Raw genomic sequence first — 17,349 nt, 5'->3', positions numbered from 1 at the left:
GCTTTTTCAAGCTACAAATGTCAGGCCCCCACCCTGATCTACTGAATCAGAGCCAGACTCACACACCAGATTAAGGTAGTGCCATGGCTAATCTACAAGAAGACCTATGTTATCGTTACAAATGTAACAAAACACAGAAGATTTTGTTCAACCAAAGTACCTGAAAGGTCTAAAGGCTGGAAGGAATAGTTATTAAACTGCTTGGCAGGTTGGTTGTTGGGGGAGCAGGAGAGGGAGAAGAGTGGAGGTAGAGAAGGGCACAAAGGGACATCTGTGGACCATGCAGAAAGTTCCAGACACCAGACCCCTTTGGCAGAGACAGCCCAGTGATCTGCACTGTTTTTGGCTGGTGTGTGTGTGTATGTATAATGTCTGGGGGTAGAACTAAGTTGTCACAGAAGGAAACATGATGTTCAGAATGTATCAACTGTCTTTATTTTTTTACCTCCCCCAGTGCCTCAGACAAAAAGGAAGGGGGAAAAGGGGGGAAATGTTTTGTAATATCACTTTGGGCACCATTTTACAAATCTGATCGTAATATTGAACAGTCCTAAGATGCCCACATTTAATCAGCTTGCACCTGGCCGGGAATGTGTAGCCTGAAAAGGTGTGCAGGTGGTCTGTTTTGAACTCCTCCCCACCAAGGTGAAAACCATTATAGCTCCGTGTCCTAATTTTGATGTGCATGCGGTCACCTGGGGACTTGTTAAAATGCACGTCCTGATTAGAGATCTGGGAAGGAGGAGCCCCAGATCGCGCATCTCTGACAAGCTTCTGGGCGATGCCTGTGCTGGCTGTCTGCAGACCACACATGGGACAGTAAGGCCGAGGAACATCAGATACTGCCGCACAAAGTAATACAGCATCCCCAGGTATTTCCTCCTGGCCTGCACTATATTTCCCCCTTTGGGCCCTTCGGTTCCCTTCCCTCAGAGGACACTGCGCCTGGGAGGAAGCGATGAGGGGTTAGGAGCCCAGAGGGCCCGAGCTAGAGATGCTTTCCTTGAAGGCTCCTCCCGTTTCATCCTTTGACCTCTCTGCCTTCAGGTGTCTAAGCTTGAGAGAGAGAAGACTCAAGAAGCAAAGAGGATCCGTGAGCTGGAGCAGCGCAAGCACACGGTCCTGGTGACAGAACTCAAAGCCAAGCTCCACGAGGAGAAGATGAAGGAGCTGCAGGCCGTGCGGGAGAATCTCATCAAGCAGCACGAGCAAGAAATGTCAAGGACAGTGAAGCTGCGGGATGGGGAGATCCAGAGGCTCAAGTCGGCCCTGTGTGCTCTCCGGGACGGCAGCAGCGACAAAGTACGGACAGCGCTCACCATCGAGGCCCGGGAGGAGGCCCGGAAACTGTTTGACGCGGAGCGCCTTAAGCTCCTACAGGAAATTGCGGACCTGAAAACTGCCAAGAAGCAGGTGGACGAGGCTCTCAGCAATATGATCCAAGCGGATAAAATAAAGGCTGGGGACCTAAGGAGCGAGCATCAGTCCCACCAGGAAGCCATCTCGAAGATCAAGTGGGAGTCAGAGCGGGATATTCGGAGGCTGGTTAGTAACCCAGTGCAGTGCGTCGGGGGCACATTGTCTTGGCAGGTGTCAGAGCGCCGCGGGCGCGCTTTTCCAGGTGTCTCTCATGAGTGCCCACCCCTTGTCGAGTGCTCTACCCAAAACACAAGATGGGTCGATAGGTAGGCAGGTAGGTAGATAAACAGATAGGCGCAGGCCAAAATTGGAACTGTAAAATGTAAAAGACACTGGAATCACCTTTCTCCTAAAAACTGGATTCTTCCAGCCGCCCATGTATGGAGAGTGTCTGTTCAATGATTCCTGTTTTCTCGAATGTTTATAAAAATATTCTAACTTATGAACTCTTCTAAAATCGACATGTTTTGTGGGTGTTCCATTTATAAAATGTTACTGGGTTTTTAAAGGGGTAGGGAAAGTTTCTATGGCTTTTTAAGTTTCTGTGCCATCTGAAAATGGCAGCCACTGAGAGCTTCCTGAATGATTCACCTGTGTTCTTTCCAGGGACTGTGTCTGAAAGCAAGAAATAGAGCTATAAGATCCCTAGTCATTTTTAAAATAGATCTTCTTTCCCAAAATAAATAAGGGCCATTCTAAGCAGGAGCCCTTATAATTTTTAAACTGGATGTCATTCCTAAGTAGTTTATTTGCTATTGCCAATTTCTAAGACTTATTTCAAAGCCTACAGAGTTAGATCTTTTTTCTCTTTTTTTAAATGTTTATTTATTTTTGAGAGAGAGAGTGAGCAGGGGAGGGGCAGAGAGAGAGGGACAGAGGATCTGAAGCAGGCTGTGTGCTGACAGCCGAGAGCCCAGTGAGGGGCTCATATCCATGAACCGTGAGATCATGACCTGAGCTGAAGTCGGACACTTAACCAGCTGAGCCCCCCAGGTGCCCCAGTTCTTTCTTTTTAATATGTATCACCAAAAGCCACATTGGTCTCTCACTATACATAAAATAACAACAAAGTATTATGTGAAAGCCTAGGTTGACCACATTCAATTGTTTTAGAAGACACATTTACATGCATTTAAACTCAGAATGTTTAGCCTTAGTTATATCTTATCAAATTAACCCTCACCTATTCGAATGTACTTGATGCTTCTCTAAAAGTAGTATTTTCTGGGAACCTGGCAGGCTCAGTCGGTAGAGCATGCGACTCTTGATCTCAGTGTTGTGACTTATACCCCATGTTGGGGGTAGAGATTACTCAAAAATAAGATCTTTAAAAATAATAGCAATAATATTTTCTTAGGAAATCTACACTTTCTGTGTCTGCTGGTTCTAAGCAATTATTTTTTTAAGAACCCAATTATATTCCTTGGATTATATCTCTAGGATTTCAATTTTAGGTAAAAGTGGTTATCATAGAACATTTTAAAAAGATAAATGTGTAATTTTCTTTGTACTGCAATACGGTGTGACTGTAAATTGTTGCCTTTTCCACACTTTCCAAATTCTTTATCTGCAATTCATTCTATTGCCCTGGTTGACAATAAAGACCAAACACAGTGCAGAAATATTGGTCTCTGCCCTGCCTTTGGTTTTTGAAATGACAACGGCTGATGAAGAAAGAACCAGCACTGTGAACTCTGGAGTTAGCAGGTGGGTAGATGAAAAGGGTGTTGTACATCAAATATTTGTGTTTGTTGATGGTTTTGGATATAAACTCTCTGAGTATATCCACCTGTTGGTCTGTAGTTTCTTTCTGTGACTTGCTTTTACCAGCATACTACTAAAGTAGACACACAGTCTCTCAGTAAGAGTGTAAAATCTAAGCTACCTGAGGAGTGGTTAAAAAACTGGGTGCAAACAGAGAATCATGGGAAACTTTTTCAGTAGTACAGATGCACTTGTCTTCAGTTTTTTCTTTTTCTTGTCTTGTCACTACCCCTACACCCAGCTCCATTTTTGGAACTGGAAAGGAGGGAAATGGGACCTGTTCTGTTTAGAAAATTTCCCCAGGGAATTCTGGTATGTACCCCTCCCCATCTAAGAACTAGAACTGCCGAAGGATTTTCAGTATTCTGAAACCAAAGCCCATGCTTACAACCACTATGCAGTAGAGACTCATCGGCACTAATTACTGGATATTCTACTTTGAATATCCAGTTACTACTGGAAAACTACTTTGGAAAATGCTGGAAGTATGATGTTGGGGTCAATATTGCATAGTGCCTATTAGAATGGGCTCTGGAGTCAGAAGACTGAATTTAAAATTGGGCTTCACCCCTTAGGAGCCATAGGCCTATGGCAAAGTTTTTAACCCTTTGGGTGCTCAGTTGTCATCTGTAAAGTGGTGATAACAGAACTTACATAATAGAATTGTCATAAAAGGTGATAAGGTATATAAAGCTTTGAGTATAGTGCCTTGAATGTAGTAAAAATTAGTAAATTTTAGTTATGATGATGGTGATGATGAAGATGATTATATTGGCAGTAATGGAATAATTTCCAGTATGTTCATTTAGGTAGGGTACATCAGAACCAGCTAGGAGCATGCAGGTGTGGAACTATGGTAAATTGTAAATGACATCATCGATGACAGGTCTAACAAATGAATGTACCATTCAGTTAAGAATACCACAGGATTCAAATTTCTACAAGGAGATAGAAAAATAAAGGCAGTGCTTTCATTCCCAAATTAGCAGGACAGTGTTTGAATACTCACAAAGTTATCAGATGATATCATAGGGCCATACAGAGTTTAGCCCAGCGTCCTTCCAAAATTGATCTAAAATGTACTCATGTGACTGGGAGGCAACAGCTCACAGATACTTATATATGGAAAAATGGGACTATTTAACAATTTCTCACAGTAAAGAAAGATTTGTACAAAGTCATCTATTATAAATGAGACAGTATAATACAATTTTATTAAATGTCTCTATCCTATCCCCATTTTGAATATTCTCATGAAATATAATGAAATGAGAAGAAAGGTTTCACCCAATGGCTGTGCTCCCCTCAAAAATTGTTTACAGACATTAACTCACTAGTCCTCACCAGGAGTGGCAAAAAATTTTCAGTCCAATGAAACTCTGATCAATTGATATTGAATGTTTATGGCCTTCAGTTGGCACACAATTCTGAGATCAAGCCCAGGCTTAACAGAAGTGAGTGTTGGGATCAATAATTATATCCCACAGGTGTAGGAGGGGCAACAGTGGCTCATATTACCAGGTGTTTTCCATTCCTCCTGTCCCAACCATGGTTTGACAGTAATGGTAAAATGCTTGCTAAGAGCTATTTGCTCTGACATGTGGAAAAGAATGGAAAGAGCCACATAACATGAATCATGTTCCAAATCCTCTCCTGAATTCGCTGCAAATTCACCACCTGAATGCAAACCTATTGACCTTAGGAAATGACTAGGCTCCTGCAAAAGCTGAAGCTTCTTCAGTAAAAAATGACCAATTCATAGCGGCTGCTGCTGTTTAAGGTGAACTCAAAGGCTATTCCTCTAAACAGGAGGGGATATCAACGATTGTCCTGGGAAATACTGTAGTGGAGTATTGAGTATCTGTATTTAGTAAAACAAATGACTCATTTTAAGGTCAACCTTTCTTTTCTAACTCCAACCAACCTGGACCATTTCAAACAATATATTGAATTAAAGCATCTACACAGGATATACCAGAGAGAAAAGGTTGTTCTCCTTGGCACCTAATTAGCCTAAGAGAGCCTTTCATTGTACGGTACTGCCTTGTCGTATTCATAAATTCAATGTACTTGTCACAGTTGTGATTTTTTTCCGTATCAATCAGCAGAAAGAAGTTAAACTCGTACCATTGTAAAAATGCATTTTTTTTTTACAGCATTGTTAAATAAAATGTCCTGGGTGTCGTTTAATTCAGATGGATGAGATTAAAGCCAAGGACAGGATCATCTTTTCCCTGGAAAAGGAACTGGAGACCCAAACCGGCTATGTACAGAAACTGCAGCTGCAGAAGGAGGCTTTGGATGAACAGCTCTTTCTGGTCAAGGAGGCCGAGTGCAACATGAACAGTCCGAAACGAGAGATTCCGGGAAGAGCAGGAGACGGCTCTGAGCACTGCGGCAGTCCTGTAAGTCTTTCCGAGCTGAAGTGAAGAACTCAGGAGTCATCTTTTATTTAGCTCCCAAGTTTTACTTTCCACTTAAGCTCTTTTCCTGTTTACTGCAAGGCAATCAATTCTCCCTCCTACTATAAAACCAGCTAGTATCTTGGGAACAGGGTTTCCTAAACTCATAGACAACAAAGTGGTCGGCACCACATTAGCGGATCAGGAGAGAATTACCGGTCTTTTTAAATCTTTCATAGAATTTTTTTAGCCACAGGATACCTGTCCAAACTTCAGCCTATTGTAAGTGCCATAAATTAGATGAAACTACTTTGCCTCTTGCCAAGACTGGTAATTTTCCCTTGTGTGAACCATTGGGTTGGAAATTGGCAAAGATGGTTGTCATCTGCAGGGGTCAAAATGTATAACTGTATAAAAGACTAAACCACTTAAATCATCATCTGAAAGCTTCTCTTCTGATTGAACTTGCCGCTTATTACCCTGGATTTTCATCATTTTATATGAGAAATTATTTTCAGAACTGCAGCCATAGAAATCAGCTTGTATATAGTTGACTTTCATAAGTTATACCTTTCAAATTATTTAGCTGCTAAAAAGATGAAAATGGATTATTTAGGAACAGAGAGAGGTTCCAAAGTAGTACTTAGAACCAAGTAATGAATAATTTATGAATTGGTATTCAGGATATATATATCCCAGTAGGTGGCGGAACCAGGATTTAGCAGACGTAAGTTTTAGTTCTATCACTGACATTTACCTGCAGTGCAGCAAAACTGTCCAGAGAATGGGCTCTAGAGTCAGACTCTTTAGTTCAAATTCTGGATCTACCACATACCAGATGACCTTAGGCAAATTATTTTACTGCTCAGAATTTCCTCATCCGTAAAAGAGAGGCCATAGTGCTACTCCGTAAGGCTGCTCAGAGTCTAGAAGAAATGGTATGTAAAATGTTGAGCATAGTGTCTGGCTCATAGTCAGCATTTAATGCATATTAATTATGGATCTACTGGTAGTAGCCACAAGCCCTTGGATGAGTATGACCTCTCTGAATCTTCCCTGATCTGCTGAATCCTCTAGGATTCTATGAATCTGGAGATATAATGTGTGGGAAACTGCTTTATCAACAGTACAGCACTCTCAAAATATAAGATGATAATGGAATTGCAAGTCTCTAATGGTCCTGTGGACTCTGGAGCATAGACTTAATCCATGATGCCATGTGTAAAGTGATCCACAGCAATGATGCCAGTGGGGAAGCCAGGTGTTCTGGGCAAAATGTACTAGCAAAGGCTGTCTTATAATCTACTGCCTTTTATATGTGAAGGCAATATACCAGCCTTCTCACACTGGCCTTTTTCACCAGGAATACATAGGAATCTTTAAAGCCCAGCCCTACCTTCTACTCTTTGGCTAAGTGTAATAGGACATCTGTCTTAGCTGTGGGAAGCAATGTGCAGCCATGACTTAAGAGATGCTTCTTGAACCTCATGTAATTATGACATGACCCTGGCCTCATAGCCCCCAGATCTGATAAGTTCATCCAACCATCTACTACTCCCCCTGCCAGGAGTCAGGGCTCCAGAGAGTATCTGCCAGATGGAATTCACTTGCAATTTCAACCAGTCTTGGTCTTCAATCCATGCAGTGAATGTTGAGGGTTAGAAGAGGGTAAATATTTACTCTTCTCTGAATAGAGAGCATTTTAGTCTCACCTCATAAGCCAGATGAAAGTTATCAAGCCTCTTAATTATTTATGAGTGGAACTCCAAAACCTTGTGAAAAGTGTTATTGAAAAAAAAAGAGAGAAAGGAAAAATGTTACTGAAGAAATGCCCATTTCAATTTTCATGTGTAGGATTTGAGAAGAAATCAAAAGAGAATAGCTGAATTGAATGCCACCATAAGAAAATTAGAAGACAGGAATACCTTGCTTGGAGATGAACGAAATGAACTGGTGAGTTCTGATCAGAATTAGTTAGTTGGTTAATTAGTTAAGCATTTTGTTTAAAAAAGTATATATGATGTTGTAGAAGTATAACATAATAAAGAAAAATGCAGAAATGATAAAGGCACAGCTTAATAAATGCACCCAAAGTGACACACCCATATAACTACAACCCAGATGAGGACATGGATTACCAGCAGCTCAGATCGTCCCTTTCTTGTGACTGCTTCCAGTCACCATCGTTCTAGAGATAATCGATCGCTCTACTGAATTCTATCGCTATAAAGGTCCACCACCGGTTTTAAAATGTTATATAAATGGCATCATACAATAATTACTCTTCTGTGTCTGGCTTTTCTGCCCAGCATTACATTTGTGAAAGTCATTCATTGCATTGCATGTATAATTCATTCGTTTTCTTATTCTATTTTTCCAATAATACACCACAGTATATTTACTCTTCTATTGTTAATGGACATTTATATCGTTTCTTGACAGTTTTAATGTTAATGGTGCATGTCTTTGGTGAGAAAACATGTTCATTTCTGGTGAGAACTTCCCAAGGAACAGAATTACTGGATCATAGAGTTATGCATGTGGCCAGATTCAGTAGGTATTGCCAGTTTTGCACACGTGTTATAGCAATTACATTCCCACCAACGATGTATGAGAGTTACGGCTTCTCCACATCTTTTCCAACATGAACCGATAATTGATCATATTAGTCACTTTGGTGAGTGTGAGCGATAATTTGTATTGTAGGATTTTAATTTTTACTTTCCTTAATACTGAGGTTGAATAATTTTTTACATATCTTTTGGCCTTCTGGGTATCCTTGTGCAAGTTGCCCTTTGTCTTTTGTAAAATTTTCTTTTGTACTGTCTTTATTTTCTTATTAAGAATAGGAATTCTTAAATAATTTTTGGATACTTGTATTTAAAATATCTTGCTCTGTGCCTTACATTTTAGATTCTTGATGGTGGCTCTTGGTACAAAGAAGTTATTTCCAGCCTTTCCTTTTTTTCAAATATATGCATTTTAGGTTATAAATATCTCTAAGCATGACTAGCTTCATCCCATTTGTTTTTTTTTTTTTTTAATGTCATAATATATTACTATTTAGTTCAAAATCTTTTCTAATGTAGGATTTCTCCTTTGACCCATGGGTTACTTAGCCCTCAAGGCTTAACTTCAAACATCTGGAGATTTTTGAGTTACCTTTCTCTTACTGATTTCTACGTTAAGTCCACTACAATCAGAGAACATACTTTGTATTATTTCTTTTTCTTTTTTAAGTTGAAGTATAGTTGACACACAATGTTACATTAGTCAGGTATTCTTTGTATCATTTCATTCTTTAAAATTCGTTGAGATTCACTTTATGATGCTAGCCTCTTCTCACCTTTAGAAATATTCCATGTTCCCATGAAAAGAAGGTATACCCTGTGATCATTGCATGCATTTTGAATCAAGTTCATTAATCTCCTATATCTTTACAATGTTTTTGTGTGCTTATTCTCCCAACAGATTTGTCCATTTCTATTCTTAGTTCTGTCGACTCTGCTATATATGTATTTGAAGTCAGGGTACTAGGTATATATAAATTAAGATTTGTTAAATACTTGCATCATGAATTTTTTTTTTTATCTTCCGTAATACTTCTTAAAGCCTTGATCTGGTGTTAGTTGAACTACATCAGAATTTTTTCTCTTAGTGGTTTCATGAATAACTATATTGACTTTCAAACTTTATAGCATTTAATGCTATCTCTTTTTTTAATGTTTATTTTTGAGGGAGGGGCAGAGAGAGAGAGAGAGCAGGACAGAGGATCTGAAGCAGGCTCTGAGCTGTCAGCACAGAGCCTGATGCAGGGCTCAAACTCATGAACCGTGAGTTCATGACCTGAACTGAAGTCGGACACTCAACTGACTGAGCCACCCAGGCATCCCTAAGCTACCTCTTTTAAAAGGAACATTTTTGGGGGTACTTTGGATCTATGGTTACTGATGTATGATCTGGTAGAATTACTGATATCTCCTTTTATTTCTGTTTATCTACATCTTCCATAAATAGCATCTACTAAGTAAATTTAACTATTTAAAACCCCGGGGGGCACCTGGGTGGCTCAGTTGGTTAAGCATCTGACTCTTGATCTCAGCTCAGGTCTTGACCTCAGGGTTGTGAGATAAGGCCCTGAACTGGGCTCCACACCCGGTGTGGAGCCTGCTTAAAAACAACTATTTAAAATCCTTGTCATTGACCTTCGGCAAAGAGACAAAGTTTAAAATAGCAAACCTAGTGGAATAATTTATTTGTCCTTGTATGTGCTCAATATTTAATATGTTTGCTTCAGATACTTGAAGCTCACAACTCAGGATTAAATGGGGTTATGAAAAATTTTGGCCTTCAATATAAAATGAGTTTTCAAATGACAGTTGGGGAATACTGTTTCAGAATCACACGAGCAGCTTTTTCAAATATTTATAGGTAGCTAAGTCTCCTATCCCAGCACTTCCCAAAACATTGGAGTCTCAGAAACAGGAGCAGTCTTGTCAGATGGTTCTGACACACCCCACCACTTTTCTTGCTTCAGTACCCCTCCCCTAATACATATCATTCAGAATCATTAGTATAAAGTGAATGAACTAACCATAGGAACTTTAATATGGAAATCCATTAGGTATAGAATGAACATAAAATATGCCATCCAAGTGGGAGAGTTTGGAGAGTAAAAGGGATGGGGACTATTAACAATTACCCCAAGACAGCATCCATAAAGTTAGACCAGTGGTTCTCAGCTATAGGCAATTTTGTCAGTACCTGGAGACATTTTTGATTGTCACAACTGGGAGGATGTTACTGGAATCTAGTGAGCAGAAGCCAAGGATGCTGCTAAACATGGTACAATGTACAGGACATCTCCTCATGGCAAAACCTATCTAGCCCACAATGTCTACAGTGCAGAGGTTGAGAAATCCTGCCTTAGACTAACAGGTGAACCAGAATATGGTCACTCTTAATTACTGGGGGGTATGAATACAATCATACTTAGCCTAGGCTTGGTGAGAATTAAATGTTCTTAAACATAAATATCAACAGAACTTTGAGAGTAAGTCCCCCCACCCATAGTAATTTTCTTAAAAATAAGCATCTTTGGGGCACCTGGATCTCGGGGTCATGAGTTCAAGCCCCATGTTGGGTGTCGAGATTACAAAAAGATAAATAAACTTTAAACATGTAAATAAAAATAAAGAGCTTCAGCATGGTTCAGGAGTCTTAGCAAGATCTCTCATGGGAAGAACAGACTTTGGCAATAACTAGGCTTGGGTTTGGGTCCCGGTTGTACTACTTAGTGATGTGTGATTCATATGAGCTGCTTTATCTTTCTGAGCCAGTGAGGGGTCATTACAGGCCCAGGGAGAGGTGTGAGCAGCGTGAGATTGGGGCTGAGCACAGCATGGTAACTGGACTACAGGAATCAAGGACATGCAAGGTATGAAGTTGCTCTTCCTGAGAATTTCCAGAAGCAGAACTTTGGCAGCTTTTAAGGTAACACATTGATACAGAGTTCAGAAGACTGTGATGAAAAACCATCAGGGGCACCTGGGTGGCGCAGTCAGTTAAGCGTCCAACTTCAGTTCAGGTCATGATCTCACGGTTCGTGAGTTAGAGCCCTGCTTTGGGCTCTGTGTGGACAGCTCAGAGCCTGGAGCCTGCTTCGGATTCTGTGGCTTTTTCTCTCTCTGCCCCTTCCCTGCTCATGCCCTGTCTCTCTGTCTATCTGTCTCTCTCTCAAAAAGAAATTACATTAAAAAAAATAGAAAAACCATTAGAGGAAACTGAGAACAAAGCAGTCAGGCTGTTAAATGAATGATGGAAGTGGTCAATCCCAAGATACATGGTGAAGCAGAGAAAAGGTGGCCCCAGATGGGCTTTGACTCCTTCTGCTCCCATATCCACTCTTGCACAAGAGACAAATTGTAACTTATGTCTTCCCAGTTAAAACGTGTGCGAGAAACCGAAAAGCAATGTAAACCTCTTCTGGAAAGGAACAAGTGCCTCGCCAAGAGAAACGATGAACTGATGGTGTCTTTGCAGCGCATGGAAGAGAAGCTAAAAGCTGTGACAAAGGAAAATTCAGAAATGGTGTGTATCAGAGACTCTGGGAAGCTTCAGCTTCTATCCTTACGTTACTCCAGCAACCTGTCTTATTTGTTCTTTCTCAGTTTGTTTTTCAAATACGATGCCGGTCATGAAAGTTTGGGTTTTCCCTATGTAAGTAAGGAACCTTTAAGGAAGAAAGCAACGTGGGGCTGAATTTTAAGGGGCTTCTAAGTTTGCAGAATGGTTGGAATCTGCACTTTCCAGAATCTCCCAAATACAGAAGCAAACTTTTAACATAGCCCTCAGCCACAGAAACTTGCAAGAATTTCACTAATGTGCTCTTTATAGAACTGTACAATGGGTACCTCTTGTCTTCTAAGACCTTGCGTAATAGTTGAGAAATAGTTGCCATCATTTGTATTTTTTTTTTAAACTTTTTAAGGTTTATTTATTCTTGAGAGACACAGAGAGACAGACCGTGAGCAGGGGAGGGGCAGAGAGAGAGGGAGACGCAAAATCCAAAGCAGGCTCCAGGCTCTGAGCCGTCAGCACAGAGCCCGGCATGGGGCTCGAACTCACGAACCTCTAGATCATGACCTGAGCCAAAGTCGGATACTTAACCAACGGAGCCACCCGGGCTCTCCGCCATTGTTTGTATTCTGTATGGACAGGTGATGAGCACATCCACTCCTTAACAGACTTACAAGGTAGCTATAGGGATCTTCAGACATTCCCAGTGATTTTGACTTGTAGCAAATAAAATGTACTTGAGGGTTTTGGTTGGTGTGCAGATGAACCTGAGCAATTTTCACATTTAGCTGGAGCCTCATAAAGTTTCTGCAGATATTTTATGTTTGGGGTGTTTTTTTTTTTTTATGTCTTTAACCTATACTTTCTTCTTTTCCACTCCAGAGAGAAAAAATAACATCCCATCCACCCTTGAAAAAATTAAAATCACTGAATGACCTCGATCAAGCTAATGAAGAACAAGAGACAGAGTTTTTAAAACTTCAAGTCATTGAGCAGCAGAACATCATTGATGAGCTCACAAGGGTGGGTCTTGATCAGTCTATAAACTCTAAGTTGTTCCCAAGGACAAGTAGCCAAGAAATCAACATATGCTGGAAGCACTTGATAATTTCTTCAGATTAGCCCCAAAGGCCCAAGTTTATATATTCAATATATAAATAGTTTGAAGAGACTGTATTCCAAAATTACTTTATATTATTAAGCTGTTTTATACATTTTCAATTATAATACTTAGTTAACTAATTTGACAACATAAATACTAGCTGCAAAGTACCTTATAAGGACTTTCAAATGCATCCTTATGCAAGTAGAGAGGTAGTGTGGGTATGCCTTCTAATTGCCTTCCTGTATCAAGATTCTGAAGGTAAGAGATGAAATATTTTGCCAACAGTAGCAGGACCACATGCCCTTTATTTCCCAACATTTAATTCAGTGTCCAGTACTTATGTGCAGTTTACTAACTATTTGTTGAGAGCTGCCCAGGTGGCTCAGTTGGTTAAGCATCCGACTTCGGCTCGGGTCATGATCTCATAGCTCATGAGTTCAAGTCCCTCACACTGCCGAGCCTGCTTGGGATTCTGTCTGTGTCTCTCTCTCTCTCTCTCTCTCTCTCTCTCTCTTTCTCTCTCTCTCTCTCCCCCCCCCACTCCCTCTGCCCCTCCCCCCCCTCCCTCTCTCTCTCTCTCTCTCTCTCTCTCTCACAAAATGAATTGATAAACTTTAAATAAATAAATATTTGTTGAATGAATAGTGACCTCGTAATTACATGACACAGTGGAAGTTTCATTCCCCGTGTTCTGTGAATTTAGTACCTACTGAAGTGTGTAGAACAATTACTGTTCCCATTTGCATCCGATCAAGGCCTGTTTTACCATCAGTAGTGGACTAAGACCTTTAGATGCCTTTGGGTTTCCTCTTTGCCTCTTGGTCTTTATTCTGTGATCGACATCTCTGGTCGCTCTCACTTTAGGACCCAGCTGAGGCCTGGAGAATTGAGGAACAAGCAGTGGGGTGGGGGTGGTTAGGTGTGTCCAGAGAAGGGTGAACAAGATAATTTCCTGCCATTGAAGGAAGAGAAGATTATAACTTCTGTTTGTAACTATTTGTGGTTTACCCTTTGTAAATGGTCTAAGTTCAGTCTATGTTATAAGACATATAGTGTATTAGGAAGATAATCTAAGTGTAAACTTCCCAAGTTTCAGATATGTTGAGGTTGTATGATCAAAATACTTTTTACAAGGCAGGAAATCCAAAAAGTTAACATCACTGACTTTAACCACACTATTTATAAAACATGTGAAGCACTGTGCCTCTTACTTCACATCCATATCCTTAATAACTCTTAAATCACAGATTCACTCAGCCAAGAATTTGCTCAGCTTTGAGTATCTAAGGTTAAAGCTAAGTTTCTTACAGGATTTTGAAATGTGGAGGCATGTCATCCAGACTTTCAGGGAAACTCACTTATTTAATCTACCTTTGAATTTGTACAGTAAATACATAGAGTACTTCGTAGATGAACGCCCAATTCCCAGGATATCTCCATCCATAACAAGAATGAATCAGGAAATCAATCATTATTTCTAGATATTCTTTGAGTTTCCCAGAACATTCCAACAAGAACCACTGTCCCTTCACACACCAGATGATTCCAATTCAGTAGATACTCCTGTTTCCATCTTCAGAGGCTGCAGGTGAGAACAAGGGTCTAAGAATAGTGAAAGGGCAGTTTTCTGTGCCTTCAACTGATTAAATGCAAAGAATAAAGTTTTTGTACAGTAGTAGTTTTTTTCAGTACCTAAATATAAAGTAATTTGAAAAATTACTGAAAGAAACTGAAAAATTGTGCTTTGGGAAAATAGGAGTGACTCTTTTCAGAGCTACTTAATCTTTAGGTATAACAAAGGATTCTGATGAAGAAGACTGCCCTTCCTGATTGGGAGGCTCTCAGATCCACATAGATGATCAAGAAACATTGTAGAGTATTTTTACTATAAAAATATGTAAGTATATATGGGACACCTGGCTGGCTCCACCAGAGGAGCTTGTGACTCTTGAGCTGAGGGTCCTGGGTTTGAGCCCCACCTTGAATGTAGAGATTACTTAAATAAATAAAAACTTTAAAAAAATGTGTAAGTATCAAACCTAAACGTTGCCAATATTACAAAACACAATTTTACTTTAAATAGAAATATGTAATGACTCAGGCAGAAACAAACTGTCATTAAAAAACAAAACAAAACAAAAAAACAACCTAGGGCACCTGTGTGGCTCAGTCAGTGAAGCATCCAACTTTGGCTCGGCTCATGATCTCGCAGTCTGTGAGTTTGAGCCCCACGTCGGGCTCTGTGCTGACAGCTCAGAGCCTGGAGCCTGCTTCGGATTCTGTGTCTCCCTCTCTCTGTGCCCCTCCCCCACTCACACGCTCTGTCTCTCTTTCTAAAATAAATAAACATTAAAAAATTAAAAAAAAAACACATATAAGAAAATATGTACCAACTCAACACCTGAAAAGCTTCATCTGTTTTCCAGGACCGAGAAAAGCTCATCCGTAGGAGAAAACATAGAAGAAGTTCCAAGCCAATTAAGGTAATGGGAAAACTAGGTTATCAGGCTTTTGCCACAAACACTGCCAGGGAAGTGAGGCTTGCCAAGGAATCTTCCTGCAAAGATGTGATAAATCAGATGTTCCTACACTGAAGCAAACCATGGGCTTTATTTGCTAGAAGAAAATCTCTTCTCCTGACAGTTCTTAGAAGTCCCCAAATGATTGTGTTATGGATTTTAACCTTTAAAGTTTGCTTTAATATGAGACTATCTGAGTGAAAGAAAGCACTGGGTTTGATGTAGAAAGCAGTACCTGACAAGCTGGAGAGTCAAACTCCAAGAACATGCAAGAGATACATATGATTTAATGCCTCCCAGTGAAAAATATTATTAGTGTCTCATACCCACCCTATAAATGATTAGTATATTTTTATTATTCAGTTGGACAGTATTACTGATAAGGGTTTGATTTTTATTCCATTATTCACTTGGATAATATTATTGATAATGATTATTAATAATGGTACTCTCAGGGGTGCCCGGGTAGCTCATTCACTTAAGTGTCCAACTCTTGATTTTGGCTCAGATCATGATCTCGTGGTTGTGAGATTGAGCCTCGCATTGGGCTCTGTGCTGAGTGTGGAGCCTGCTTGAGATTCTCTCTCTCACTCTTTCTCTGTGCCCCTCCTCTGCTCATGCTTGCACTCTCTTCTCTCTCAAATAAACTTAGAAAAATTATCATTAAAAAATAATGGTACTCCCAATCCACCAATATTTGTATAGCCTCTTACAATCCACAGAGTTTTTTTATTTAATTTGTCTACTTGATTTTGTTTTTATCAAGTACATCATTTGATTTGGATATGGGATTGGATGATAATACTTAAGATTTGACAATCTCACATAGATGCCTGGACTTCAGGTTTCTTGATTAGATTTTAAATACTGAAAAGACTATTCAGTGAATGGAGCCAAATGTTAATGAATATTCCCCCCAAAACTTCAGAAGTGTGAAATAATGTGGGACAAACTTTTATTGGAATTATAGTGTTCATGCCCAAAGCTTTTCTTTCATCTGAGAAGCACTAAAGGACCCCTGTCTTCTGTGTCCATTTGCACATATGCCAGCCGATGGTGCCTTCATAATATGTTGACTTTCTCCACTTCTAGTCGTGTCAGTAAATATGTACTTTCCCTCCGCTAGAGGCCTGTTTTGGACCCATTTATTGGCTACGATGAGGACTCCATGGATTCAGAGACATCATCTATGGCATCATTTAGAACAGACCGAACACCAGCTACTCCTGATGACGACTTGGATGAAGTAAGCTTTTCCACTTCTCTAGTCTTTTGTGATATTGTCACCAAATCTTTCCTTTAAGGTGGGAAAGAAGCCTTGCACTTCTAATATCCTGTATGAGCTGCACAACATGATCACATAATAGTGAACCCTTTTGACTTTTTTACCTCTTGGAAAATAGCTTAACCTGTGTCATGTAGCCTTTTTAACAACTTGTGTAAACTTCTGTAACTTGAAGACTTTTTTTTTTTTTTTTTTTTTTTTCAAAATAAAAGTCCCTTTTCTGGACTGCCTGGATGGCTCAGTCCATAGAGCATGCAACTTTTGATCTCGGTCATAAGTTCAAGCCCCTACTTAAAAAAAGAAAGTTTCCAAAATTCTTCATCTAGGGAAGGTGTGAACCAAGAAACAAGCTTAGAAGAACAAGCTTCTCAATACAGTTAAAGACAGGATTTGGCAGAATGTGCCCTGTAGACTACCTTTATCAAAATCATCTAGGGGGATTTGATCACATTGAAAATTCCTGGATTCTACTGCACAACTCCTGATTTAGGATCCTGTGGGTAGAACCCTCAACTCTGCATTTTTCCCAAAACTCCCTGATGATTGTATTATGTTCTGAAGTTTGAGACGTAAAACTATAAAACTATGTTTTTATAATTTATCTCTGGAAGAAGTTGTTGGATTTGAATGTATTGAAAAGAATTGAGACTAAAACTCTAAGTATTATTGACTCACATTTGTATCCAGACTAGATATAAGTTCTCATTTGGGTCCAAAATTGACTGCAATGCAAACCCAAATGAACAATCATCAGAAGTGTATAAATAAGCAAATGCC

The 17,349-nt window shown here is 39.9% G+C and overlaps 1 protein-coding gene across 2 annotated transcripts in view; it reads left to right on the top strand.

Moving 5' to 3' along the window:
• Window positions 1-17,349, top strand: part of JAKMIP2 (janus kinase and microtubule interacting protein 2) — a 69,111-nt gene that overhangs the window by 11,564 nt on the left and 40,198 nt on the right. For both annotated transcript variants that reach the window (XM_030320929.1, XM_030320905.1), the window contains exons 2-8: window positions 1,048-1,545; window positions 5,379-5,588; window positions 7,440-7,538; window positions 11,529-11,675; window positions 12,546-12,686; window positions 15,195-15,251; window positions 16,414-16,533. In XM_030320929.1, coding sequence (XP_030176789.1) covers window positions 1,048-1,545; window positions 5,379-5,588; window positions 7,440-7,538; window positions 11,529-11,675; window positions 12,546-12,686; window positions 15,195-15,251; window positions 16,414-16,533 — 1,272 coding nt within the window. The remainder of the gene's footprint in view (window positions 1-1,047; window positions 1,546-5,378; window positions 5,589-7,439; window positions 7,539-11,528; window positions 11,676-12,545; window positions 12,687-15,194; window positions 15,252-16,413; window positions 16,534-17,349) is intronic.

Source organism: Lynx canadensis, chromosome A1 (genome assembly GCF_007474595.2).
Source record: "Lynx canadensis isolate LIC74 chromosome A1, mLynCan4.pri.v2, whole genome shotgun sequence".
Taxonomy (NCBI): Eukaryota; Metazoa; Chordata; class Mammalia; order Carnivora; family Felidae; genus Lynx; species Lynx canadensis.
Note: the sequence above shows the minus strand (reverse complement) of the source record. Positions and strands in the feature narration are given on the sequence as shown.